Source organism: Pristis pectinata, chromosome 30 (genome assembly GCF_009764475.1).
Source record: "Pristis pectinata isolate sPriPec2 chromosome 30, sPriPec2.1.pri, whole genome shotgun sequence".
Lineage (NCBI taxonomy): Eukaryota > Metazoa > Chordata > Chondrichthyes > Rhinopristiformes > Pristidae > Pristis > Pristis pectinata.
Genome location: NC_067434.1, coordinates 6,792,701 through 6,820,076, shown reverse-complemented (window position 1 = coordinate 6,820,076; position 27,376 = coordinate 6,792,701). Strand labels below are relative to the sequence as shown.

Genomic DNA, 27,376 nt, shown 5'->3' with positions numbered 1-27,376 from the left:
CATGCAGATTCACCAGAAAATACTGAGATAAGTTATGATAGCTGTTGCATAAACTTAACTTCTGTCTTCTTAAACACAGGACATTGAGGGGTGAGCTGATTGGGGGCATTTGAATGACTTAAGAGGGAGGAGGAAGAGAAAATATTTCTCCTGGAAGGAATCAAGATTAGGGATGAGGCTGTTCAAGGGCCAAATTAGGATGCATCTTGTCACTCACTTATTATGAGACAAAAGGAGGCCATTTGACCCATTCCCCCTCTCCTTATTTCCCTGTCTCTCTGCAGTTTATTTCCTATCACATGCCCATTGAATCCCCTTTGATTCTTTTTCCACTTACCTACACTAGAGATAGGTTACAGTAACCAAGTCACCTACCGGCATGACTTTGGAATTTGGGAGGAAACCAGAGTTCCTGGGAAGACCAGTCACAGGGTGAATTGCAAAACTCCACTCAGCAGGGACCTGGAAATCTCTTCCAAACTGCTGTGGGTACTGGGACAACTGGAGCTGAGATCAGATTAACTTTGTGAGTTCATCTGATCTCAGCTGAAAAGCAGCAGCCAATTGGCCCTCAGTAAGGTGCCAATAGCAGTGAAATAAAAGGCTGTACAAACTATTTTGGTGGTATTAGCAGTGGAATAAATATTTATCAAAGATAACCTCCAAGCTGTTCTTCAGGTAGTGCTGTGGGATCTTTCATATCCACCTGAAAAGGTAGATAAAGCTGCAGGTTAATATCTCAACCAAAAGACGGCTGGGAATTGGATTGCATATGTGCAGACACAGTCCAATTGCTATAAAAGTGAAATGATATTTCATTATAAATGATATTATGGAAAATGGGAGACATTCTGCAAGTTGCATGATGTCCATGACTTTTGCTTTGGATCATCCCAGCAAACACACGGAGGAATCCCACATGTGTGTGCTGCCCAATGGCGTGCACTGCTCATTTGGCTAATCACTCCCCTGGGCCACACTCCCCTCCCAACCCTGCTGTTGACCTTCACCTTCCCCAGATGTCCAACCCTTGTCAGACTGCATGAGTATACCACCCAGAAATCAACACCGCTTTTGACCACCAATCCTCAATCACTAACACATGAATTCTGCACTGACTACTGACTCATTTCCCTCATCCCAACCTTCCAAACACTGCATGTACACCTTAACTAAATTGCTGAATCATTGGTTGTTCTGCAATCTTTTGCTACCTGCAAGTGCTATTGCTACCCGCACTGAGCTTTAGATTCCACGAATGTTGTTGAAGTATCATCCAGCTCCGGATTTAATGACTTTCTGTCAACATGGCTGCCACCAACAATTTGACACGTTGAGTCCTCTTGACCTCTATCCTCCTTGCTATGTTCCCAACATCGTGCTTTAGGAGCAAGTGGTCAATGTGGAAGTTGACTACAGCATTATTGCCAACTTTCACTGCATAATTATTGGATCTGTACCCTCCTACATCTCCCAATATCCTACTTCCGCATCTCTGATCTGGGTGATCCCAGTGCACTATCTCCATCCTGAGTCATGATGTTCATACTGTGCCCATTGTCTCTCCTCTACTTTCTCCTTCAGACTGGGTGGACAAGTATCGACCTCATTCTGTCTCCTAAACATTAACATTTCATTGGAAAAATATCCCATTGAGGAGTGAGGTGTGGTTCAATAGTTTACAAGGAATACTGAAAACTGATATTTCACAGTCATATTCAGTCTGTTTCTTAAATGTCTCCTTTATCATTGAGTTGACTTTTCACCTCCTCAGGGTAAGGAGAAGTGAATTTTATTCAATCACACTTTGTAACTTGTGGCAAAGGTTCCTCAATCATACAGAATGTAGGAATTCAGCAGACTGAGTTCAAGGCTATTCGAATTGCTGTCAGTTTGTATCAGTAGGTGTGTTCCACTCCTTTTTCATGGTGGTCAGTGAAAACCCTTTACAATGTCAGCCACTTTCACATCTGAAGTGATACACTAGAAGCTTGTGTTTGACAATTCTGACATGCTCTGCATTTACTTGCAAGGTCTTCTGTGCCTTTGTTAATTCTGATGACTCATAACAGAGTCTGTGCTTTGCAGCCACCCAGCAGGTCAGAGATGCAGAGTGGGGTATTGGGAGGGTACAGATCCAATAGATTAGTCCTCTAGAATATTACACTGCTGAAGATCCTTATCACAGTTAGAAAAAACATCAGCACAGAGATTTTTTAAAAATACTTAATATCCATTATGCCTTATAATTGCAATTTTGCAATTATTCACAATAAGAGTGGTCTGTTTGACACTACAGTGATCATAGCGGGATAAAATTTCATACTCACTTTGAGTGTGGAAAACTGAAGTCTGAAATTAGTCTCTTAAACTTAGTCAAGGGCAATGACAAGGGTATGGAGATATCAGGTAAAGTGGAGTGGGGAAATGGATCAAAAGGATAGACAGTCGATAAGCAGTGGCAGACATTTATGTAAATATTTCACAACTTTCAACAAAGATATGGAGGAATAAACACTCCGTAAGAAGGATTGATACGCATCCCTTGATGTTCTGTGGTTTGTTGTACTAATCAGGGACCAAGTGGTTTAGTTTCCCATGTTGGGGATTGAGTGGTCAGACTGTGAGCAGGCGAGAGAGAGGGCAGAGACTGCCAGAAATGGAGGTTAGAGATCCCAAGAACAGTTGAAGCCCAGAGGTAGTTGAGGGAGAGGCCAGACACCCTCAAAGCAGTCATGAGGAAGATCAGAGATGCTAGGAGGTTGGCCAGATACCCTGGGAGTGGTCATGAAGGAGGTGGTGAATAGCACAGTGGTGCAGGTAGTAGTCCTGTTGCCTCACAGCTCCGGTGACCTAAGCTCAAGTGCTGACTGTGTGGAGTTTCCACATTCTCCTTAAAATTGCATGGGTTTCCCCAGGTCCTCCGGTGTCCTCCCTATCCTAATGATAAGTGGATTGATCTGTTAATTGGTCACTCTAAATAAATAGGCGAGTGGTAGGGACTGGGGGAGTTGATGAGAATGATATTGATAGGAATTACACAATGAATGGTCGGCCCCAGGGAATATTGAGGAACAAAGTGTACAAGTCCGAGGCAGGACTTATGGGCATTTAGAGAAGCCTAGGCTGATTAGGGACAGTCAGCATGGCTTTGTGAGGGGCAGGCCGTGCCTCAGGAGCCTGATTGAATTCTTTGAGGATGTGACAAAGCACATTGATGAAGGTAGAGCAGTGGATGTGGTGTACATGGATTTTAGAAAGGTGTTTGATAAGGTTCCTCATGGACGGCTTATTCAGAAAGTCAGGAGGCATAGGATCCAAGGAAACTTGGCTGTGTGGATTCAGAATTGGCTCGCCCATAGAAGACAGAGGGTGGTGGTAGATGGAGCGTATTCTGCCTGGAGGTCGGTGACCAGTGGGGTTCTGCAGGGATCTGTTCTGGGACCCCTGCTCTTTGTGATTTTTATAAATGACTTGGATGAGGATGTGGAAGGGTGGGTTAGTAAGTTTGTTGATGATACAAAGGTTGGTGGTATTGTGGAGAGTGTAGAAGGTTGCTGTAGGTTACAACAGGATATTGACAGAATGCAGAGCTGGGCTGAGAAGTGGCAGATAAAGTTCAACCTGGATAAGTGTGAAGTGATACACTTTGGGAGATCAAATTCGAAGGCAGAATACAAGGTTAATGGCAGGACTCTTAGCAGTGTGGAGGAACAGAGGGATCTTGGGGTCCACGTCCATAGATCCCTCAAGGTTGCCACACAGGTCGATAGGGTTGTTAAGAAGGCATATGGAGCGTTGGCCTTCATTACTCAGGGTATTGAGTTCAAGAGCCGTGAGGTGATGTTGCAGCTCTATAGAACTCTAGTCAGACCACACTTGGAGGATTGTGTTCAGTTCTGGTCGCCTCATTATAGAAAGGATGTGGAAGCTTTAGAGAGGGTGCAGAGGAGATTTACCAGGATGTTGCCTGGGTTGGAGAGCATGTCTTATGAGGATAGGTTGAGTGACCGAGGGCTTTTCTCTTTGGAGACAAGGAGGATGAGAGGCGACTTGATAGAGGTGTACAAGATGATAAGAGGCATAGATCGAATGGCCAGTCAGAGACTTTTTCCCAGGGTGACAATGGCTAACATGAGGGGACATAATTTTAGGGTGATTGGAGGAAGGTATAAGGGGGATGTCAGGGGTAAGTTTTTTTACACAGAGAGTGGTGGGTGTGTGGAACGTACTGCCGGCAGAGGTTGTTGGGGCAGATACATCAGGGACATTTAAGAGACTCTTAGATAGACACATGAATGATAGAAAAATAGGGGGCTATGTGGGAGGGAAGGGTTAGGTAGATCTTAGAGCAGGATAAAATGTCGGCACAACGTTGTGGGCCGAAGGGCCTGTACTGTGCTGTAGTGTTCTATGATCCCTGAAGGTGACAGTGCAGGTATGTAATATAGTGAAGGAGGTGTATGAAATACCTGCTTTCATTTACCAGGGAATAGAATATGAGCAGGGAAGTTATGATACAACTTTATAAAACATTGGTTTGGTAACAGCTGGAGTACTGTGTGCAGTTCTGGTCGCCACACTATAGGAAGGACATGATTGCACTTGAGAGAGTGCAGAGGAGATTCACCAGGATGTTGTCGGGGATGGAACATTTCACATATCTGGGGACTCTGGATAGACTGGATTTGTTTTCCTTGGAGCAGAGGAGGGTGAGGAGGGACCTGGTTGAAGTACACAAAGTTATGAGGGGCGTAGAGCTACAAACTGGAGGGACTCAGCGGATCGAGCATCATCTCTGTGTGGGGTGGGGGGGGTAGGAATTGTCGATGTTTTGGGTCAAAACACTGCATGAGGAATATAGACTGAGTAGATAGTGAGAAACTTTTCTCTGGAAAGACATGCCAGAATATATATTATTCATTTTATAAAGATATAATTCAAGCACAATAAGCCAATGTAGGAAGTTTTCCATCGGCATTGTTTGGTGGCAAGCCAGATGATGAGGGTCCTGATGCAGGGTTTCGTCCTGAAACGTCGACAATTCCTTCCCTGCTCGACTCGCTGAGGTCCTCCAGCAGATTGTATGTTGCTGCAGATGATGAGGGAGTTCTATTGTCTTTGGTGAGACTGACTGCTGCAAATTTGGAAGCTTTATCGCAACTCCTGGAAAGTGTAACGCTGATGATGGCCAGTGGTGGAAGTACCCAGCAACGTCTGGCCTTAGCTCTGATAGATTCTGCTGCTAGAAATAAAAGCTGCCAGTTATTATCAGAATCAGAATCAGGTTTATCATCACTGACTTATTTGACATAAACTTTTTTGTTTTGCTGCAGCAGTACAGTGCAAAGACATAAAAATTACTATAAGTTACAAAATAAATAAAGAGCAAAAAAAGGAAGTAGTGCTCATGAGTTCATGGATCATTATCATGGACCAACAACAAAAGCCTGAAAGCCTGTAGATGATACCACCGTTGTAGACCGTATCTCAAACAGCGATGAGGCGGAGTACAGGAAGGAGATAGAGAGTTTAGTGGCATAGTGTCATGACAACAACCTTTCCCTCAATGTCAACAAAACAAGAGAGCAGGTCACTGACTTCAGGAAAGGGGGTGGTGAACGTGCACCTGTCTACATCAACAGTGCTGAGGTCGAGAGGGTTGAGAGCTTCAAGTTCCCGGGAGTGAACATCACCAATAGCCTGTCCTGGTCAATCACGTAGATGCCACGGCCAAGAAAGCTCACCAGCGCCTCTACTTCCTCAGGATGCTAAAGAAATTCAGCATGTCCCCTCTGACACTCACCAACTGTTATCGATGCACCATAGAAAGCATCCTATCCGGATGCATCACGGCTTGGTATGGCAAATGCTCTGCCCAGGACCGCAAGGAAATGCAGAGAGTTGTGGACACAGCCCAGCGCGTCACGGAAACCAGCCTCCCCTCCTTGGACTCTGTCTATACCTCTCGCTGCCTTGGTGAAGCAGCCAGCATAATCAAAGACCCCACCCACCCGGGTCATTCTCTCTTCTCTCCTCTTCCATCAGGCAGAAGATACAGGAGCCTGAGGGCATGTCCCACCAGGCTCAAGGACAGCTTCTACCCCACTGTGATAAGACTACTGAACGGTTCCTTATACGATGAGATGGACTCTGACCTCACGATCTACCTTGTTGTGACCTTGCACCTTATTGCACTGCTCTTTCTCTGTAGCTGTGACACTTTACTCTATACTGTTATTGGTTTTACCTGTACTACCTCAATGCACTTTGTACTAACTCAATGTAACTGCACTGTGTAATGAATTGACCTGTATGATCAGTATGCAAGCAAGTTTTTCACTGTACCTCGGTACAAGTGACAATAATAAACCGATACCAAATACCACCAGGCTCAAGGACAGCTTCTATCCAGCTGTTATAGGACTATTGAACAGTTCCTTAGTATGATAAGATGGAGTTGTAACCTCACAATTTACCTCATTCTGACTTGCACCTTATGGTCCACCTGCACTGTACTTTCTCTGTAGCTGTGACACTTCACTCTGCATTCTGTTACTGCCCCCTGTACTACCTCAATGCACTGATGTGATGAATTGATCTGTATGAACGGTTAGCAAGACAAGCTCTTCATTGCAGCTCGGTATATGTGACAATAATAAACCAATTGCAATCATACCAGACTGGCACCCAACTGCAGTACCAGCAAAACCTGCAGCAGCAGGGTTCCCAGCACCGGGCGGTCGGGGCAGGCGCTGTGTAAATGCACCGAGAAGTGCGCCCGCCGTTGCAGCCCCGACTCGGGGGGAGGGGGCGGGGCCAGCGAAGGACACGCCCCCGAGGTCTGGTCACGTGCCCGGGTCACGTGTCCGGTCAGGTGCGGCGTCGCTGAGCGGAGCCTCGGGGTAGGTTTGGCCCGTGGCCGGGTCCGGTGCGGCGCTGCTGCGGGGTGGGTACCGGGCTGGCTGCTCGGAGCCGGCTGGGCTCCCACCGCAGGCCTCGGGGACCCGTTTCCTGGGTCGGTGACCGGGGAGTGTGCCGACGGTTCGGCGGGGCCTTGGGGTGTGGGTGACGGCCCGGGTCGGGTCGGGTCGGGTCGGGTGGGGGGGCCGGCCTGGGTGTCGGGGGCGACCCGACCCGAGTGTAGGGGGCGGCAATAGGGGATGCCTGGTCCCGGTGTACTGTGCCGGCTCTGGGGGAGGAGGAGGGGGGGTGGGGGGGGTATGGCACTGGTGTACGCTGCAGGGTGGGGGGGGGTGTGTGGCCCTGGTGTACGCTGCAGGGTGGGGGTGGGGGGTGTGTGGCCCTGGTGTACGCTGCAGGGTGGGGGTGTGTGGCCCTGGTGTACGCTGCAGGGTGGGGGTGGGGGGTGTGTGGCCCTGGTGTACGCTGCAGGGTGGGGGTGTGTGGCCCTGGTGTACGCTGCAGGGTGGGGGTGGGGGGTGTGTGGCCCTGGTGTACGCTGCAGGGTGGGGGTGTGTGGCCCTGGTGTACGCTGCAGGGTGGGGGTGGGGGGTGTGTGGCCCTGGTGTACGCTGCAGGGTGGGGGGGTGTGGCCCTGGTGTACGCTGCAGGGTGGGGGTGGGGGGGGTGTGGCCCTGGTGTACGCTGCAGGGTGGGGGGTATGGCCCTGTTGTACGCTGCAGGGTGGGAAGGCTGGGAGCCCGGGTGTACTGGGTTTGGTGGTTGTGAGGCAGACGTCCGTAGACTGGATTTTTAGGGGGTAAGGGGAGGCTGGGTGTCCTGGTTTTTGTTTAGAGGGGTGGGTTCCTTCTGGTCTGGGAGATGATTTGGGTGCTTTCCGTGTTACGTTGGACCTTATTTTGTCTGTCCTCTGTGTTCTTGTTTTGGCGTTGGATAACAGCAGTTGTGTGGAATTCAGACAGGCTCAACATTGTCACAAGAACGGGTTGGTGGAGATAACCTTTGGGTTGTCTGCGTGTTTCATCCCTACTGCTCATTGGATTCAGATGTAATGTAAGGAAATTTCTCAGTGGAAGTGATGTTTGAGTGCTATTAGATTAAAAAGTCACCTCTCTGTCAAGGATAATCCTTTTGTGTGTAATTATAGTGTCATACTGGAATTTTCTGGAAAATATATTTATGTTGGAACAGATCTGCTATTCCTACTACCTTCCTTAAGAACTGGTGAAATTTCTTAACAAGTTGCTCACTGAAATATTGTTCTGCCACATTTTGTATTCATCTTATTGAAATGAGCCACATTAACTTGTCAAGATCAACTGTAAAGTAAGTCCAGACCTCTCCCCACTTTGTTTCACTAACACAAGCACAGCTGATGTGGAGAAAAGGAATGATCTATTACCCAGAGATGGGTTTTATTCAACCAGTGTTGCTGGTGACTCTAGTGTTCTTGATGCTGAGTCATTGCACAAAATGGGGAAGTGCTTAATTTTCTCATCGCCATTAAGCCATATCTTGAAGCATGATGTTGCATATATGTTTGTGAAAGAAGGTTGGCTGAAGTACATTACACAGTTTGGCATTTCAGTGAAAGCTTTTAAGCAGCTCCCAAGGGTAAGGGTCTGTGCTAATTCTAGTCATTGCTAACTATATCCACTACTCCCACAGAATCAGAATCCCACAAAAAAGTACGTTTACGCTGGAGGAGAAAAACGGTCTGTTGGCCGTAGATTGTACGATGGACATTGGCAAAGGCTGCTGCACCAGTCCAAGTGCATGCAGAAGAGCCGGAGAAATATTGAAAATTGGGAATGGGAGGATTGCATTAAAACTAGTGAGAGTTGTAACAAGCCAAATATTTAAAGTCCATCATTTTGGTAATGAGGAATTATAAACACTTATAGCATTTTATCTAATTACCTTCTATTCTAGTGCTGCCCCAACTCACCCTATCTTATGTCCTTTGTAAACTTCACTCTTTCTGTGTGTCTCTGGATTTTCCTCAATCCGCAACTGGCCATTCTGATCCTAAACTCCGATATTCTTCCCAAGTTTCTCCACCTCCCTTCCTTAAAACTACTTTGACAAGGTTTCAGGTCCTCTGTTCCAGTACAGTGTGTCCCTAAATTGCAGGTTGTCGGTAGGTGTAATGATGGGACGTTCCTCCATATTGAAGGCACTGTATAATTTATTTCACGGAGCCCAATGTGCACAATAGATTCATCTATCGATGATCAATCTTCTTGCATAAGAATACAAGATAGGAACTGGAGTGGGCCATCTGGCCCCTCAGCCCCACTCTGCTATTCACTGAGGTCACATCTGATCTTCCACCTCAGTGCCATTTCCCACTTCTATTCACATTAACCTTAATTTTCAGAAATCTGTCAATCTCTTTTGAATGAATGCAACAACCAAGCCTTCACAGCCCTCTGGGGTACAGAATTCCAAATGATCCAAGCCTGTGAGTGAAAAAAATTCTCCTCATCTCGGTCCTAAATGATTACCTGTTACTCTGAAACTGTACCCTTGGTCTTGGACTCTGTCAGGGAAACATCCTCCCCGCATCCAGCCTGTCGAGCCCTTCGGAGTTTTGTAAGTTTTGATGAAATCTCTCATTCTTCTAAACTCTAGAGAAGGTTGGTCTGGTCTAGTCTAGTCTACTCACTCACTGTGTTTGACCCTCCATCCCTGACACCAGTCCAGTGAATCCCTGCTGCACTCCCTCTATGACAAGTGCCTCCTTTTTTTTTAAGATAAGGAGATTAAAATTGCTCCAGTGCTTCAGGTACAGTCCCAGCAAAACACTATGCAATTGCAATAAGACTTAGTCATGTATTCAAATCCTCCTGCAATTAAAAATTTATAATATACTAGACTGAACCCCTTGGCTGTCTTGGAGATTTTCCAAGTTAATTTTTTATGCATTCACAACACTTCTGTTTTTAATGAATTTGACAGATACTACCGTTTGCTTTAGCTGCATGGAGGATTCCAGTGTATAAGAAGGCAGTCCTTGTATTTTTTTCATTGCACCTGTGGATACATATACGTGCTTATGACAATAAACTTGACTTTGACAGTGCAGCCAGAGTTGATGGGTGCATCTGTGAGTCCTGCGAAACACTTAAAGATATCGATAATATTATTTGGGTTATTATCATTTCATTGGGTGTCTTGGAGCTTTAACTGGAAATGGATTTCTTCATGTGATTAAGGCAGGTCATGGAGCCTGTTTAATTCATGAGACAAATGGCTGCATTGTGAGTTCAGCAAAATCTAATTGCCATGTCTTTTTATTAAGTTTGAAGTATAAGGCTTAGTTTTTAATAGGGTTAGAATTTACTAGGGTTAGTATTTTTTATTTTTTATAAGTGTTTTAAAAGTTTTTAGTGGTCGAGTGGGGGCTGGACTGCGCAGGCGCAGCGCGGGCAGTTTAAAAAGCCAACCGCCTATAGAGCGGGCAGCGGAGTGAGTGGGAGCAGAGTGTTCTGGGCTTTGGCTTAAGGAGCTTCAGCGAAAAGGGGTAAGGCAGGTGAGTAGCTGGTAGATAGGCAAAGGTAAGGTTACCTGTTATCTGTGATAAATATTTAAGTAGAATATCAGGAGGGGTAACTAAGAGGAGCGGCCAGTGTGTGAGTGGCTCAGGGTAGGAGTGGAGCCTTGAGGCTTTGGCTCAAGAGGCTTCGGCGAGCAGAGGCTGAGGAAGAGCTAGCACCCTGAGAGGTAAGGCCAGTAAGTTCCTTTAAGCTAATTAAAGTCAGATTGGGTAATGAAGGCAGCAGCTCGGGCAGTTGTGTGCTCCGAATGCAGTATGTGGGAAGTTAGGGACAGCACGCTTGTCCCTGATGACTACACCTGTAAAAGGTGCATCCAGCTGCAGCTCCTGGCAAACCGTGTTAGGGAACTGGAGCTGGATGAACTTCGGATCATTCGGGAGGTAGAGGCAGACGTAGATAGGAGTTCCAAGGAGATAGTTACACCTAAAAGTCAGGAGGCAGGTAGCTGGGTGACTGTTAGGAAAGGGAAGGGGATTAGACAGAAGGAGCAGAGCACCCCTGTGGCCGTTCCCATCAACAGTAAGTATACTGTTCTGGATACTGCTGGTGGGGACGACCTACCAGGGACAAGTTGTAGTGGTTGAGTCTCTGGCACCGAGGCGGGACCCTCATCTCAGATAGGAGGGAGGGTAAAGAGGAGAGCAGTAGTGATAGGGGATTCAATGGTTCGGGGGACAGATAGGAGATTCTGTGGGAGAGATCGAGAATCCCGGATGGTCTGTTGCCTCCCTGGTGCCAGGGTCCGTGATATCTCAGATCAAGTTCTTGATATTCTCAGGAGGGAGGGTGAGCAGCCAGATGTTGTGGTCCTTGTTGGGACCAATGACGTGGATAGGAAGAAGGAAGAGGTCCTGCAAAGAGAGTTTAGGGAATTAGGTGCAAAGTTAAAGGACAGGACCTCCAAGGTTGCAATCTCAGGATTGCTATCAGTGCCACATGCTAGTGAGGCTAGAAATAGGAGGATCATGCAGCTAAATACGTGGCTAAGGTGTTGGTGCAGGAGGGAGGGCTTCAGGCTTCTGGATAATTGGGCTTTGTTCCAGGGAAGGTGGGATCTGTTCCGAAGGGACGGTCTACACCTGAACTGGAAGAGGACTAACATACTTGCGGGTAGGTTTGCTAGTGCTGCTCCGGTGGGTTTAAACTAGATTTGCAGGGGGAGGGGGAACCAGAGTGTTAGATAAGAAAGTGAGGAGGAAAATGATCGTGTGAGGTCTGCAGGTATGGACAGAAATCGAAGGTTTATACATGATAGTGATGTTCTCAGGTGCATCTATTTCAATGCAAGGAGTATCGTAGGTAAGGCGGATGAGCTTAGGGCGTGGATTGGCACGTGGGATTACGATGTTATTGCTATTAGTGAGACATGGTTGCAGGAGGGGCAGGGCTGGCAGCTTAATGTTTTGGGCTTCCGTTGTTTCAGACGTGATAGAGGGGGAGGGATGAAAGGGGGAGGAGTGGCATTACTGGTCAGGGAACAGATCACAGCTGTGCGTAGACAGGACAGCCCGGAGGGCTCGTCTACAGAGGCCATATGGGTGGAGCTGAGGAACAGGAAAGGTGCGGCCACACTAATAGGTTTGTATTATAGACCGCCCAATAGAGAATTGGAAGAACAAATCTGTAGGGAGATAGCAGACCGATGTAAGAAACAGAAAGTTATAATAGTAGGGGATTTTAACTTTCCACATATTGACTGGGACTCCCACACTGCGAAAGGGTTGGATGGCTTGGAATTTGTCAAATGTGTTCAGGAAAGTTTTCTAAATCAATATATAGAGGTACCAATGAGAGAGAATGCAATACTTGATCTCCTATTAGGGAACCAGGCAGGTCAGGTGACAGAAGTATGTGTAGGTGAGCATTTTGGGTGCAGTGACCATAATGTAGTTAGTTTCAAGATAATTATGGATAAGGATAGGACTGGTCCTCGAGTGAAGATTCTAAATTGGAGAAAAGCCAATTTTGTGGAAATGAGAAAGGATCTAGGTAGGGTGGATTGGGATAAGTTATTTTCTGGCAAGGATGTGCTCAGTAGATGGAAATCCTTCAAAGACGAAATTTTGAGAGTGCAGAGTTTGTATGATCCTGTCAGGATTAAAGGCAAGGGTAACAAGCATAGGGAACCTTGGTTTTCAAGGGATATTGGTGAGCTAGTTAAGAAAAAGAGAGAGGTGTATAGCAGGTATAGGCAACTAGGAATGGATGAGGTACTTGAAGAGTATGGGAAATGTAAGAAGATACTAAAAAAGGAAATCAGGAAGGCAAAAAGAAGACATGAGGCTGCTTTGGCAGATAATGTGAAGGTAAACCCAAAGGGTTTCTACAGGTATATTAAGAGCAAGAGGATAGTAAGAGACAGAATTGCTCCCCTAGAAGATCAGAGTGGTCGTATATGCGTGGAGCCTCAGGAGATGGGGGAGGTCTTAAACAGTTCTTTTGCATCAGTATTTACTCAGGAAACTGGCATCATGGATATGGAAGGAAGGGAAACAAGCAATAGAGTCATGGAACATAATAGAGATTAAAAAGGAGGAGGTACTTGATGCTTTACAGCGAATAAAGGTAGATAAATCCCCAGGGCCTGACAAGATATTTCCTTGGACGTTGAGAGAGACTAGTGTAGAAATTGCAAGGGCCCTGGCAGATATATTTAAAATGTCCTTAGCCACGGGTGCGGTGCCAGAGGACTGGAGGATAGCTTGTGTTGTTCCATTGTTTAAGAAAGGCTCGAAGAGTAAACCAGGTAATTACAGGCCAGTGAGCCTGACATCAGTAGTGGGTAAATTATTGGAAGGTGTTCTGAGAGATAGGACATATAAGTATTTGGACAGCCAAGGGTTGATTAAGGATAGTCAGCATGGCTTTGTGCGTGGTAGATCGTGTTTAACGAATCTTGTGGAGTTTTTTGAGGAGGTCAAGAAAGTAGATGAAGGTAAAGCTGTGGATGGACTTTAGTAAGGCCTTTGATAAGGTGCCACATGGGAGATTAGTTCAGAAGGTTCAGTCAATGAGTATCCATGGAAAGGTTGTAAACTGGATTCAAAATTGGCTGAGTGGGAGAAGACAGAGTGGTTGTGGATTGTTGTTTCTCAGATTGGAGGCCTGTGACTAGTGGTGTGTCTCAGGGATCTGTGTTAGGGCCATTGTTGTTTGTTGTATATATCAATAATCTAGACGATAATGTGGTAAATTGGATCAGTAAGTTTGTGGATGACACTGAGATTGGAGGTGTAGTGGACAGTGAGGAAGGCTTTCAAAGCTTGCAGAGGGATCTAGACCAAATGGAAAAATGGTCCAGAAAATGGCAGATGGAATTTAATGCTGATAAGTGTGAGGTGTTGCATTTTGGAAGGACAAATTAAGGGAGGACATACACAGTAAATGGTAGGGCACTGAGGAGTGCAGAGGAACAAAGGGATCTGGGAGTTCAGATACATAATTCCTTGAAAGTAGAGTCACAGGTAGACAGGGTTGTAAAAAAGGATTTTGGCATCCTGGCATTTATAAATCAAAGTATTGAGTATAGGAGTTGGAATGTTTTGGTGAGGTTGTATAAGTCATTGGTGAGACCAAATTTAGAATATTGTGTGCAGTTCTGGTCGCCGAACTACAGGAAGGATGTCAGTAAGATTGAAAGAGTGTAGAGGAGATTTACAAGAATGTTGCCGGGTCTTCAGGAGTTGAGTTATAAGGAAAGATTGAGCATGTTAGGACTTTATTCCTTTCTGGTCGCCGAACTACAGGAAGGATGTCAGTAAGATTGAAAGAGTGCAGAGGAGATTTACAAGAATGTTGCCGGGTCTTCAGGAGTTGAGTTATAAGGAAAGATTGAGCATGTTAGGACTTTATTCCTTGGAGCAGAGAAGAATGAGGGGAGATATGATAGAGGTTTATAAAACGACGACGGGCATAGACAGGGTTAATACAAGTAGGCTCTTTCCGCCTAGATTAGGAGAGATAAGTACGAGAGGACATGGCTTTAGGGTGAAAGGGGAAAGGTTTAGGGGGAACATTAGAGGGAACTTCTTCACTCAGAGTGGTGGGAGTGTGGAATGGGCTGCCACCTGATGTGGTAAATGCGGGCTCGCTCTTAACTTTTAAGAGTAAATTGGATAGATAGATGGACGAGACAGTTCTGGAGGGGTATGGGCTGGGGGCAGGTAAATGGGACTAGCAGAATGTTTCGGCACAGACTAGAAGGGCCGAATGGCCTGTTTTCTGTGCTGTAGTTTTCTATGGTGTCTCATGTTGTCTTGCTGTCACTTCTGTTCCTGTGTGTGCAATGTTAATGGGTCGCATCTTTGTCACAGATGAATGGGGCCTCAGTAGCTGTTAATGGCGCTCTCGGAGAGAATGGCTGTGAAACGGAGCCTATCTGGGAGCGGCCATGGACATTGGAAGAGATCCATAAAGCCAGTGGGAACTGGTCACTTGGTGCGGATGCTGGGGTAAGTACAGCCGTCATGTTGTAGAGCAGTAACGTGGGTATAATCTCTGTTTATGGTTTTGGCTGCACTTGATCTATAATGTACGACACTTGTAGAAAGCACTTGCCCTTCACCTCTCATGTTGCTGGACATGCTTGTCTCTTAAAGGAGACTGGGTGAGTCATTGAGTTGCATGGCACGGAAACAGGCCATTTGGCCCACATTGTCTATGCTGACCAGTGGGCACCCATCTGTATCAATCCCATCTTCCACAACTTTGCCCGTAGCCCTCAACGCAGAGGCAATTCAGGTACACCGCTAGTAACTTAAATGTCATCAGAGTCTCTGCCTCTGCCACCCTCACAGGTAGTGTATTCTAAACTCCAACCACCCTCTAGATGAAAGGATTTTCCTTGTATTCCCCCTAAACCTTTTACTCATCATAAACCTATACTGTCTGGTTATAACCACAAATTGCATCATTGTTGACGACAAAAGTGCAGTATTGTTGTTCAAAACCCATCTGGCCTTCATATGGTTACATATCGACATTAATGTAGTTAGCTCTTAGCTGCAGTCTGAGATGGCCCAGAAATCCCCTCAGTTTTATTAAACCATTAGGAGAAAATGCAATAAGAATATAATTGGATGGGCCAGTTGTCACTACCCTAATATTAGATTTGACTCAAAGAAGACAAACTCAGCCATATCATTCCTGCTGAGTTCTCTTCAAGATTGTTGGACTACTTTTCCAATGTGGACACAAGGCAAGGCAAGTCAAGCAACAGCCTGGCATAGTTCTACCTCCAGAACCGTAACTTTCAGCCCAAATCTCAGGCTCCGGGTATGCCTTGTCCCCAGCATGACAGATCGAGGAGGGGACATCCTGGCATATTCCTCATTTTATATCTTCCATCAAGCTAGTTGTCCATCAATGACAAGTAAATGCAAGGTGCAGCGCAGAGTTACGCAAACATACGGGGTTTACCTGGTGAAGCAACAGTACAAGACTACATGTTAATCAGTGAAAGCAGTTTGCAGTAAACAAGGCCAAGTGTCAAAGCCTGAAAGTCTAGCCACGTTTGTTTGAGAGATGCAGTTAAGCAGCTAATGGTAGAAAGCTTCATCAATGTCCCCACCTGCAACCGTGGCAGGTACACCCTGTCCACAGAGAGCAGGATATATTCATTCCAGCTCTTCATTCCATCAGCGTGTCCTGAAGTTTTGATTGTTGTACAGTCATCAGCATTGTTAGCAAGTAGAATGTGCTCATGTTATAGTCTGATCTTTTACAGTTGTACAAAGACAGTATGGAAACAGGCCCTGTAGCCATCAACCACTCATTTACACTAATCCTGCATTATTCCTTTTTTATTTTCCCCCCATTCTTGTCAACTCCCCACATTCTATCACCCGCCGACAGTCAAGGCAATTTACAGTGGCTAATTAACTTGCCAACCTGCATGTCTTTGTGATGTGGGAAGAAACCAGGACACTCTGGGAAAACCCACACAGTCGCAGGGACAACATGCAAATTCCACACAGCACCTGAGACCAGGATTGAACCCTGGTCTCTGGCGCTGAGAGACAGTGGCTCTATCAGCTGCTGTCCGATCTCTGCCAGGGTCAGTTATTGCCTTGGATATAACCAAAGAACAAGTTAGATTTCAGAACTAAGGTGCGAGTTACTGTCCCTGACAGCAAGGCAGCACTTGGCTAATTATGGAATCGAGGATACTTTGATAAGATTAGAAATTGATGGGAATTATGGAAGCAAGTCTTAAGTCTTCATCAGCGGATTCGTACCAAGCACACACGAGGTTGCTTGTCGTTGCTGGAAGCTGTTCACCAGACAAGTGGTTAAAAACTTGACATTTGTACTTTCACCTTTAGAAGTAAAGGAATAGTGGGGTGGAGGATATTTCATCCTTGAATGGATAAGTGACAGACTTTTTGGGAGGTGTAATGAGCAGAATTTTGTCTCTCTTTTGCACTTGCACTATTTAGAATATAAATTGTCTTTTTTATCTGCCATCAGCTGCTCCTATTTCTGCAAGATTTCTCTCAGCGGATGCTATCCCGCACACATGAGATTGAGAAGCAGCTTGACGGCCTGATCCAGCACACAAAGGCTACAGACTCCCGTCTCCATAATGTCTTCAATGATTTTCTGATGCTATCAAATATTCAGTTCATTGAAAATGTGAGTGATAGTGGTAACTGCTGACTTTCTGCTTTTATAAGCTCTGCATTGAGATGAAGAACCAAAATAAGCTTTCATAAGTGTAAATGCTAAATATGATCACCATTAGGCCCTTGGCAAAGCTGAGTAATAATACAGATTTAATTGAACTGAGTGAATCATAGCGATTCATAGAGTCGTACTGTGCAGTAGCAGGCCCTTCAGCCCACCATGTCCACGTCAACCATTGTACTTGCCTTTATTAATCCCATTTGCCTACATTTGGTTCATAGCCTTCCATGCCTCAAGGGTTGTCTAGATGTTTCTTAATTGTGAGAGTACCTGCCTCCTTAGGCAGCATGTTCCAAAATCTAATGAGTCTGGTGTTTTTAAAAAAAAAAATTCCCCCTCTGATCCCTGTTGAACCTTTTAAATCTCATACCTATTTCTTCTTGTTTTGGCCGTTCCCACCATGGGATAAAGAACTTACTGTTTACCCTGTCTATTGTCAACCCTTTGCTTAGGAGTGAATAGCTGTTTCTTTAATGGGACTGATCAGTATAAGTATATATGTAGATATTTTGCTTCTCAGTGTCTATATCAAATCAATTTGGACTCTCAAGCCTATTACCTGTAAAGTGCAGATTCTCAACTGCAAGTTGTAATGTTAGAATCATTTTCAGTTCCCTATTGGTTAAGCTTGACATCAGCAATAAATGTTGTGCTGCCTTCATCTTAGCTTAGCTTTAGGAGGGTTCCTGACATTCCAAATTATGCAGTTAGCTGGCATTGAGAGAAACGAATACTTGTTTGCAGTTGTGGTGGATGTTAACACACAGAAAGGAAGGATAGAGGCAGGATAAAGCACATTCTATTCTGCCCGTTCATTGTACTTTTCAGCTCATAGACGGGCAACCCTTGTGTTACAGAAGTTTGGGTAACCAAAATTCACCCTTATGGAATTCTCAAATACTATCAAAAAATCTGGGATGCAGAATAAAAATTTGCTCCTATGAAATTTATGTGGGGGGAGAAAAGTAAGTAAATGTATTTCTGGATTTGGAGTTGTGCAGTGACCCAGATTTGATTAGTGAACTTAAGGTAAAGGAACCCTTAGGAGGCAGTGATCATAATATAGAATTCACCCTTCAGTTTGAGAGGGAGAAGCTAAAATCAGATGTATTGGTATTACAGTTGAATAAAGGTAACTACAGAGACATGAGGGAGGAGGTGGCCAAAGTTGATTGGAAAGGGACCCTAGCAGGGATGACGGTAGAGCAGCAATGGCAGGAGTTCCTGGGAGAAAATCAGAAGATGCAGGATCAGTTCATCCCAAAGAAAAAGCAGCATTTCTAAAGGGAGGACGAGGCAATCATGGCTGACAGGGGAAGTCAAAGACAGCATAAAAGCAAAGGACAGGGTATACAATATTGCAAAAATTAGTGGGAAGCTAGAGGAGTGGGAAGCTTTTAAAAACCAACAGGAGGAAACTAAAAAAGCAATAAGGGGAGAAAAGATGAACTGTGAAGGTAAGCTAGCTAATAATATAAAAAGGATACCAAAAGTTTTTTCAGATATATAAAAAGTAAAAGAGAGGTAAGAGTGTACATTAGACTGTTGGAAAATGATGTTGGAGTAGTAGTAATTGGGAACAAAGAAATGGCAGATGAACTGAATAGGTATTTTTAAGCAGTCTTCACTGTGGAAGATATAAGATATCTTTGAGTCACATGTACAGTGAAATGCACCTTTTTGTGTAGTGTTCTGGGGGCAGCCTGCAAGTGTCGCCATGCTTCTGGCGCCAACATAGCACGCCCACAACTTCCTAACCCGTATGTCTTTGGAATGTGGGAGGAAACCGGAGCACCCGGAGGAAACCCACACAGACACGGAGAACGTACAAACAGCATGCCAGAAATTCTAGAGAGTCAGGGCAGAACTGAGTGCAGTCGCTATTACTAAAGAGAAGATGATCAGGAAGCTGAAAGGTCTAAAGGTGGATAAGTCACCTGAACCGGATGGACTACAGCCCAGGGTTCTGAAAGAGGTCGTTGAAGAGATTGTGGAGGCATTAGTAGTGATCTTTCAAGAATCACTTGACTCAGGAATGGCTCCAGAGGACTGGAAAGTTGCAAATGTCACTCCACTCTTTAAGAAGGGAGGGAGGCAAAAGACAGGAAATTATAGACCGGTTCAGTGGTTGGTAAAATTTGGTAAGTCCATTATTCAGGATGAGATTTTGGGGTACGGAAGCTCGTGATAAAATTGGCCGAAGTCAGCATGGTTTCTTTAAGGGGAGATCTTGCCTGACAAATCTGTTGGAATTCTTTGAGGAAGTAACAGGTAGGATAGACAAAGGAGAGTCAGTGGATGTTGTTTACTTGGATTTTCAGAAGACCTTTGACAAGGTGCCGCACATGAGGCTGCTGAACAAGATAGGAGCCCATGGTATTACAGGAAAGGTACTAGCATGGATAGAAGATTGGCTGACTGGCAGAAGGCAAAGAGTGGGAATAAAGGGGACATTTCTGGTTGGCTGCTGGTGATTAGTGGTGTTCCCCAGGGGTCGGTGTTGGGTCTGCTGTTTTTCACGTTATATGATAATGATTTGGATGATGGAATTGATGGCTTCATGGCCAAATTTGTGGATGATACAAAGATAGGTGGAGGGGCAAGTAAAGTTGAGGAAGCAGGGAGTCTGCAGAAGGACTTGGGTAGGTTGGGAGAATGGACAGAAGTGACGATGGAATACAGCATAGGGAAGTGTATGGTCATGCACTTTGGTTGAAAGAATAAAGGTGTAGACTATTTTCTAAATGGGGAGAGAATTCAGGAATCGGAGGTGCAAAGGGACTTGGGACTCCTGGTGCAGGATTCCCTAAAGGTTAATTTGCAGGTTGAGTCGGTAGTAAGGAAGGCAAATTCAATGTTAGCACTCATTTCGAGAGGACTAGAATATAAAAGCAAGGATGTAATGCTGAGGCTTTATAAGGCATTGGTCAGATTACATTTGGAGTACTGTGGGCAGTTTTGGGCCCCATATCTAAGGAAGGAAGTGCTGGCATTGGAGAGGATCCAGTGGAGGTTTACGAGAATGATCCTGGGAATAGAAGGGTTAATGTATGAGGGACGTTTGATGGCTCTGGGCCTGTACTCACTGGAGTTTAGAAGGATGAGAGGGGATCTCATTGAAACCTACTGAATATTGTAAGGCCTGGATAGAGTGGATGTGGAGAGGATTTTTCCAGCAGTGGGAGAGCCTAGGACCAGAGGGCACAGCCTCAGAATAAAAGGACGTCCCTTTAGAACAGAGATGAGGAGTTCTTTAGCCAGAGGGTGGTGAATCTTGGCTGTGGAGGCCAAGTCACTGGGTATATTTAAAGCAGAGATAGATGCGTTCTTAATTAGTAAGGGCATCAAAGGTTACTGGGAAAAGGCAGGAGGCTGGGATTGAGAAAGAATAACAAATCAGCCGTGATCAAGTAGCGGAGCAGACTTGATGGGCCAAATGGCTTAATTCTGCTCTTATTTCGTATGATTTTATTTTTTCAACTCTCATTTCTTGACGCACACACAGATGACACAGCTTCACATTATGGAAGATCATGATATGAACAGGTTTCTAGGAAGGCAACCCTTATAACACGGGGGTTGCCTGTGCAGTACTTATCTTTACTAGTCCAAAAGGGAATTTGTTTACATACTTATTACAACACGGGAGGCACTTGACACATTGGGTTCACACTGGCTCCCAACACAGCAATCACAATCCTCCTATTACTACTCCTTATTTCCTTGTAACTCTGCAACTTTTTACCTCATGTCCATCGCCTCCTCTTTTATTCTTTTGCCACCTACCTACACTAAGGGATAATTTGCAGCAGCCATTTAAACTGCCAGCATGTCTTCGGGATGTTGGTGGAAACCCATATAGTCACAACGAGTATATGCAGGTAGTGTTATGATTTGCCCAGTCAGGAAGTATCCCAGCACACTGTACTTGGGTTCTTCCAGTAACTCAGTCTGTACATATTTATGTTCTACATTCCCTTATACGGGGAGTCTCCTGTAAAGGTTCTGTTCCTGGGAACTCGGTAACCTGAATTTTCTGTAAGTCGGAAACTAACGATTTCCCCTAAAATCATAACGTGAAATATTTAGCCTAGACAGCCCTTGGGGACTGATTTGCAAAGAGTAGACTGGGGAAGGTGAGCTAGGTGATGGGAGTTGTTACCAGCAAGTGATCTGTGACGCGTGTTTGTCTGAGTGCGGCCCAGGCGGAATGACGGGGAACCGATCTGCTAATTAAGAAAACTGTTGGCAGTTTAATAAAGTGTGCGCTAACGAGAGGTGACTCGGGGTTTTTAAAATGTGATATTGCCTTAAGGTGAAGGCATTGGCTTTTTCTATGGGTGATCTCTGCATTGTTTCCTGGCGAAGAGATTTGAGTACTTTACCTGAAAGCAGAGTCTGGGAGAATTTGCATAAAGTCAGATTTTCGTAAGTTGGGACTTCCGTAGCCCAGGGAGTCCCTGTATACTAAATCAGCTAACAGTGTTATGCCTGCACAGGTTTACCTGCTGTGTGGCTTGCGAATTCTGAATTAAGCAGTATAGTGTTTTGTTCTTCTCTTGGTATTTGTGCTGAAGCTCTGGCTGTCCTTGTTGCAGAGAGTGTACGATGAAGAAGTGGAAGAGGCAGTTAAACCGGACAGTGGAGGCAAGCCAGCTGGAGTGGTATGTAACAACAACATCAAAGGAAACCTTAATGTAAAAATATTAATGGTTCAAAAACAAAATTGTTCAGGACTTTATTTTGAATTGTTGGTGTGCATCCTGTTTTGCATTGATTACTACAGTCGTGCTGGGTAGTTGAGTCAGCACGGAAGTGAGTTGCTGCAGTTAACATTACACTCCCTGGACTTGGGCTGAGATATGGATTTCCTATTCTGACCTGCTGTTATTCTTCATTAGTCCCCTTGAAGGGACAATTTGCACGTTTGGGCTGACTAAAATGTTCATCAACAACATTTGCAAAAACGTATCTAGGAATTGATTTATCTTGTCAGTGTTCATGCCAATACACAGCATTGGCCAAATTTTGGAAGTTGCTATTTATAGTTGTTACAAGGTTACTTCGTATTTAGAGCTGTTATTTAATTAGGTAATGTGGTTTGAATGATGGTTTTGATAATTGTTCATTGCTGTCTTAAACACTGGCTTTGATGTTTGTTGTAGGAGAGAACACGGGAGCAGAAGGAGGCAGAGCTGATTGCCAAGGTGCAGGAAGCTGTGCGCCATGGGCTGAGGGTGTTGGACTCTGCCTTTGAACAGCTGGATATTAAAGCAGGAAACTCTGATTCGGAGGATGAAGAAACAACTGAAAGAGCGGAGCATCTGCTGGAACCCAAGGTGAATGAGATGGACAGCCAGTGGGGAAAGTCTGCAACCTCATTTAACCACCATGTCAAACTCACTTTCCTCCATGTTGGAAGTACACTAATTGCGGTGGTAAACCGTCCTGCCTGTTGCCAGTATTTTTTGGAAACTGGTTGGGCCACAATAGAATCCTAAACTTTGGTATAAAATGAGCCCTTGTACCTGGGTTGGTTCTGTGAGTTACCTAATTAGTCTCATTAATCTCATTCCTCATCACACCTTTTCAAGTATGTACCTGATTTCCTTTTTAAAGTTCCTACCAGATAAACTGCAAGTTGCTTTTGATGGATGTGGATCATTCAATAGAATTCTGAATGAGCATCATCAATAACTGCTAAATTGATAATAGGGGCATTAGAATGTGATTGTTTCAAATGTTTCCATAGGGTTTTGGAGGGAGGAGTTGGACTCATTATTGGTGAGACAGCTATTTTATCTACCTTTGGTTACAGGTTTTTGACATTTTCCCTGGGCTGGTTTAGATTTTTACTTAGGCCTTTTCAAAGGGGGAACATAATTCTTGATTTTTTTTTGGGTAAGAACAGTTATTACATTATTTGGATGGAGGTGACACCAGAATGGCTACATATATTAGTGGGCATTTGCCATTGAAGGGTGCAGTCGGTGTGGGACTGATGCTTCAAGAATGCTGTCAGGGAATGTTAGAACACTGCACAGCTGGGTGAAGGAAAAATAATCTGGTCAAGTTCTGTGGATCATGCATGCTGCAGCCTGGGTGTAGCAGTGACCTTGAGACATCAGAAACTGTCCTGAAGTGAAGCATTGAGTGGCTTGCTCACTTTGGATGATGCTGAGCTACTTATGTTGTTGCAGTTATACTCCATCTATGTGAACGATGAACATTAAATCCTACTCATTATATTGCTTGAAGGTTCTAGACACTGAGCCACTTGTTGTGGTGTATCTACCCCCGTACCTTTTTTGTGGCAATATGCCATCATTTACTGTCTCCATGGAAACAAGTAGGGCAGAGCTGTTGCCATCACATCCATTTCCATCATATCAACAAGGGACTTACATTCATAAAGCACTGCTTGTGATTTCAGGACGCCCAATTGTGCTTGTACATCATTGAAATGCTTTTGAAGTGTTGTCACTGTGGTAAAATAAAGCAGCAGTCTATTTGCAACAAGCTTACATAAATACTAATCTGAAAACCAGAAAATCCATTTTAGTGACATTGGCAGAGGAATAAATTGCCCAGGGCACAGGGTAATTATAATTATGGAATAATTTACCTTCACCTGAGATGGCCAATGAAGCACTTGAAGGTTTTATCTATTTGTCGGTTCCTCTGATAGTGCAGCACTCCCTCTTTACTGCACCAGAGTGAAAGCCTAGATGATGAGGTTTAAAATTACTTCCAGATATTGGTTTGGTTGTCCCTCCATCATATGCCTTCTTAACATGATTGTGCTTGAGGGAAGAATGAAATTGATCAGTTATATTTAAGTTATTGTAGCAGCTACGTTTAATCTTTGTCTTTGTGCTGATTACAGGATCTGTATGTAGATAGGCCCCTGCCATATATCATTGGGTCTCCGCAGTTCATGGAGGAGGAGGATGTTGGCCTGGGGGATCTTTCCAGTGAAGGTACTGAATGGTCAATGGTGACAACCAAGTGATCTGCTCTATTAAATAACCCAGATACAAGTCAGTTGAAAAATTGTAAATATAAACATCAACTCTGGTGAGCTGGAGGCTGGTGAACATTTGGCAAAATGATAAGGGTCAAATATGCGGCGAACAGATGGTGGTTAGTGTAAATCTTTGCTGTGAGTTAACGACAGATGAAATAAGTTTGTACCTCCGGGCACAACTCAAGCTGCAATTACTTCTGGTGAAAGGCCATTGACCTGAACTGAGAACTGTTTCTCTATCCACATGCTGCCTGAGCCGATGAGTATTTCCAGCATTTTCTATTTTTAATTTAAGATATTTGCCATCTGCTGCATTTTACTTTTGTAGTTTTTGCTGTTGGTCTGAGTGGGTCAAAGCAAAGGTTCACACTGATACCTTCTTGAAGATGCTTCTGTGGGGGCACATTTTGGGTTTGCCACAATCCTCACGGTGTACTCCATACCTTCAAACAGGGTTATGGGAAATGACCACAGAGGAGCAAGCATCCTCACTGGTTGTGGGGGGGGGGGGGGGGGGGGGGGGGGGCGGGGGTGTTTGGAAATTGGTTTGGAAGTTGGTTGTGGAAAATAAAATTTTTGCTTGGGCCACTTCCTTCGTGAGATTTTCTGTGTCCTTCTACACCCCTCTTAAAACAATTGTTATCCTTTTCAATACATTTACACATTTCTTTGTCTCTGCTGCATGATTTCCGAATATTTTTCTGTTTTGCAGAGTCTGTGGACAGTGAGCGTGGCAGTATTGTTGAGAGTGAAGAGGAGGTGAGAGAAAAAGAGGTTTGTTGAAAAGTGATTAGTTACTGGCATGACCGATATAATGAGGGGTTGGATGCATTGAGGGAGTTTTTTGTTGTCATGTTACAGTTGTGATGCTTGTCTGGCATCTCGGTTCCCTGCAGCTGATGGAACAAAAGGTTGCGTTCATTTCTCATACCTTCCTCCCATTCCCACCTCTCCCACTCAGCATGTCCTCTATAAGATGATATGTTGTCCCATATCATTAGATAAATTCATCAGCATCTAGTCTTGACCATAGCTGAGGTGAAACTGGGCAACCATCTCCTTTGTTGCATCCTTAATCGCCACCTTGGGTTAATCTGTTTTCTACTTTATCTTGAAATGCTGCACTTCAGATTTCTGAACGTCGATGATCACTAGCTCATTACTTTTTTTTTCCCCAGTATTTATTTATTTTTGTAATTTATAAATTTTTGTCTTTGCACCATACTGCTGCCACAAAACAACAAATTTCAGGTCATATGTCAGTAATAGTAAACCTGATTCTGATTGTAGCGGAAGGTATTGAATTGTTGACGTAGAATTCTTCTGATCTGAAGATATCTTAACTCTTAAAAGTTAGATGTAATTGCTGAGGGTTATGAGTGATGGTGAAAAACTTGGTCATTGTTTGTTTGTAATGACTGATACAGGAGTCAGAGCATGACTTTGATGAAAGTGAGGAGGATGAAGAGAAGCTTCCAAAGTCAGTCCCAGTAAGTATTTCTGGATATCAGGGTGCTCATGTTATGTTTAAAGTTGTGAAATGACAAATACCTGTTTTAATCCCCCCTCCCTGCCTCCACAAATTTTACTTTTGATTAATTTATTTATAACTGCATAAAGATCTTCAAAGGGGTTAATTGATTGAACATGAACTTGTACTTCAGTTGCTTACTTGGCTGTGAGGAGGGAATATACTGCCATGGGTTAACTGGGCACTAGGTGGTGCACTGGGGCATAAGCAGCAGATTGTACAGATGGACGGGAGCCGGATCTCACTGGCATGTCACTCTTGTTCTCTGCCTCTGATGGAGAAATATAAAGAATCATTTTCTGCAAGATCTGCCAGTCATAGATTGCCTTCAGATATCGCTGTATTCCCAGTGGATGCGTGATCATTTAAGCACTCTGTATACACCTTGATTTAAAATTCTCGCCCAGTTCATTTCATGCCTTCGTCCCTTCTCATCTCTGTAACGTCCAAGGCCAACAGCCCTTCACGTTGTGGGGGTTTATCCAATACCTCCACAACGTGACTCAATTTTAATTAACCATTGCTGGATGTACCTTAAACACCAAGGCCTGAAACACTGCAAGTTTCCTTGCTAAACATCTCAGTTCTTGTCTCGTGTTTTCTCTCTCTCCTCTCTCGTGTTCTCTTCTCGCCCCCTCTGTTACTGTTGCCCCTTCCTTGCTCCTTAAGAACCTCTTTCCTCAAGCTTTTTGATATCTGCATTAATTTCTTCTGTTTTTGCCTTAACAGTCCTGTGGAGACCTATTAATTTTACTTAGTGAATCAATGTTGTTGTTGCAGAAGCAGCAGCTGGTTAGTGACGAGGATGAAGATGATGACTCTGATTTGTTTCATGAATCTGAGAAAGAGAATGACGAGGGGGTTTTGACGAGCTCGGTGAGTGGCTCTTTAGTTAAATTACTTTGCACAGAGGAGAGCTATGTTGATGCATTCCTTCCAATGGTAATATTGTGTACTTTTCAATGCAGAAAAAAATGGGGCACATTTCCTTTGCAGAAGAACTAGCAGCAAGGATCCAAGAAGGAAACCCAGAGAAGCCAGATGAAGAGAAAGCATGTAATTGTTTCAGTATTTGTTTTTTTTTTGCTTGTGGCTTTTGGAGATGTGGAGAGAGGATTGAGGGGGTGCAGGTTGGTGCTGTGAAGCAGTTTTTTATTTCTGCAGTTTTGCTCACTCTATGCCTGACCCCAAGTTTTGTTGTAATTCTTAATTGTTTTACAGCTTTAACATCTAAAAGCCAAGTAAAGTCAAAGAAAGAAACCCGAAAAGCTAAACGACAAGGTAAGAAATAAGATTTGAAGCAATGCATTCCAACCCAAAGGTTTGGACCGAAGGTATCTGAACTGGGAAGGTGAGCAGGAACTTCATTGACAGTATTAAGGGAATTTATCTGGGGAGTTCCTCTCATTGTTGACCAACCTTTCCTGGACTTGTTGATGCCAACCATGGTGATTACAAGCAAAACCAAACAGGAGCTATGTGCTGCAGAGAAGGTCAGCAGACTCGGTCAAGACCAAGCAAGAAAAATCCAGGGGAAACGATTTCACACCTCACTTTTCTTAATGGAAATCAGCGGTTTTGAGAAATTTATTCTTGGCTCATATACTGATGTGCATCAAATTAGGTTCATAAATTGGACTCTATTAGTGT

The 27,376-nt window shown here is 44.4% G+C and overlaps 1 protein-coding gene across 19 annotated transcripts in view; it reads left to right on the top strand.

The window, feature by feature from the left end:
* Positions 1-6,826: 6,826 nt before the first annotated feature.
* The window catches only part of washc2c (WASH complex subunit 2C), a 55,480-nt gene continuing 34,930 nt past the window's right edge, over positions 6,827-27,376 (top strand). For 8 of the 19 annotated variants that reach the window (XM_052041422.1, XM_052041424.1, XM_052041420.1 and 5 more), the window contains exons 1-11: positions 7,865-7,977; positions 14,798-14,935; positions 16,953-17,117; positions 21,767-21,832; positions 22,334-22,507; positions 24,055-24,148; positions 24,908-24,969; positions 25,623-25,685; positions 26,507-26,602; positions 26,695-26,782; positions 26,948-27,007. In XM_052041422.1, the coding sequence (XP_051897382.1) occupies positions 14,798-14,935; positions 16,953-17,117; positions 21,767-21,832; positions 22,334-22,507; positions 24,055-24,148; positions 24,908-24,969; positions 25,623-25,685; positions 26,507-26,602; positions 26,695-26,782; positions 26,948-27,007 (1,006 nt within the window). In that variant the 5' untranslated portion in view covers positions 7,865-7,977. Of the gene's footprint in view, positions 7,019-7,864; positions 7,978-14,797; positions 14,936-16,952; positions 17,118-21,766; positions 21,833-22,333; positions 22,508-24,054; positions 24,149-24,907; positions 24,970-25,622; positions 25,686-26,506; positions 26,603-26,694; positions 26,783-26,947; positions 27,008-27,376 lie in introns of those variants that run through there. The other 11 variants (XM_052041411.1, XM_052041417.1, XM_052041414.1 and 8 more) reach the window with 9 other exon arrangements.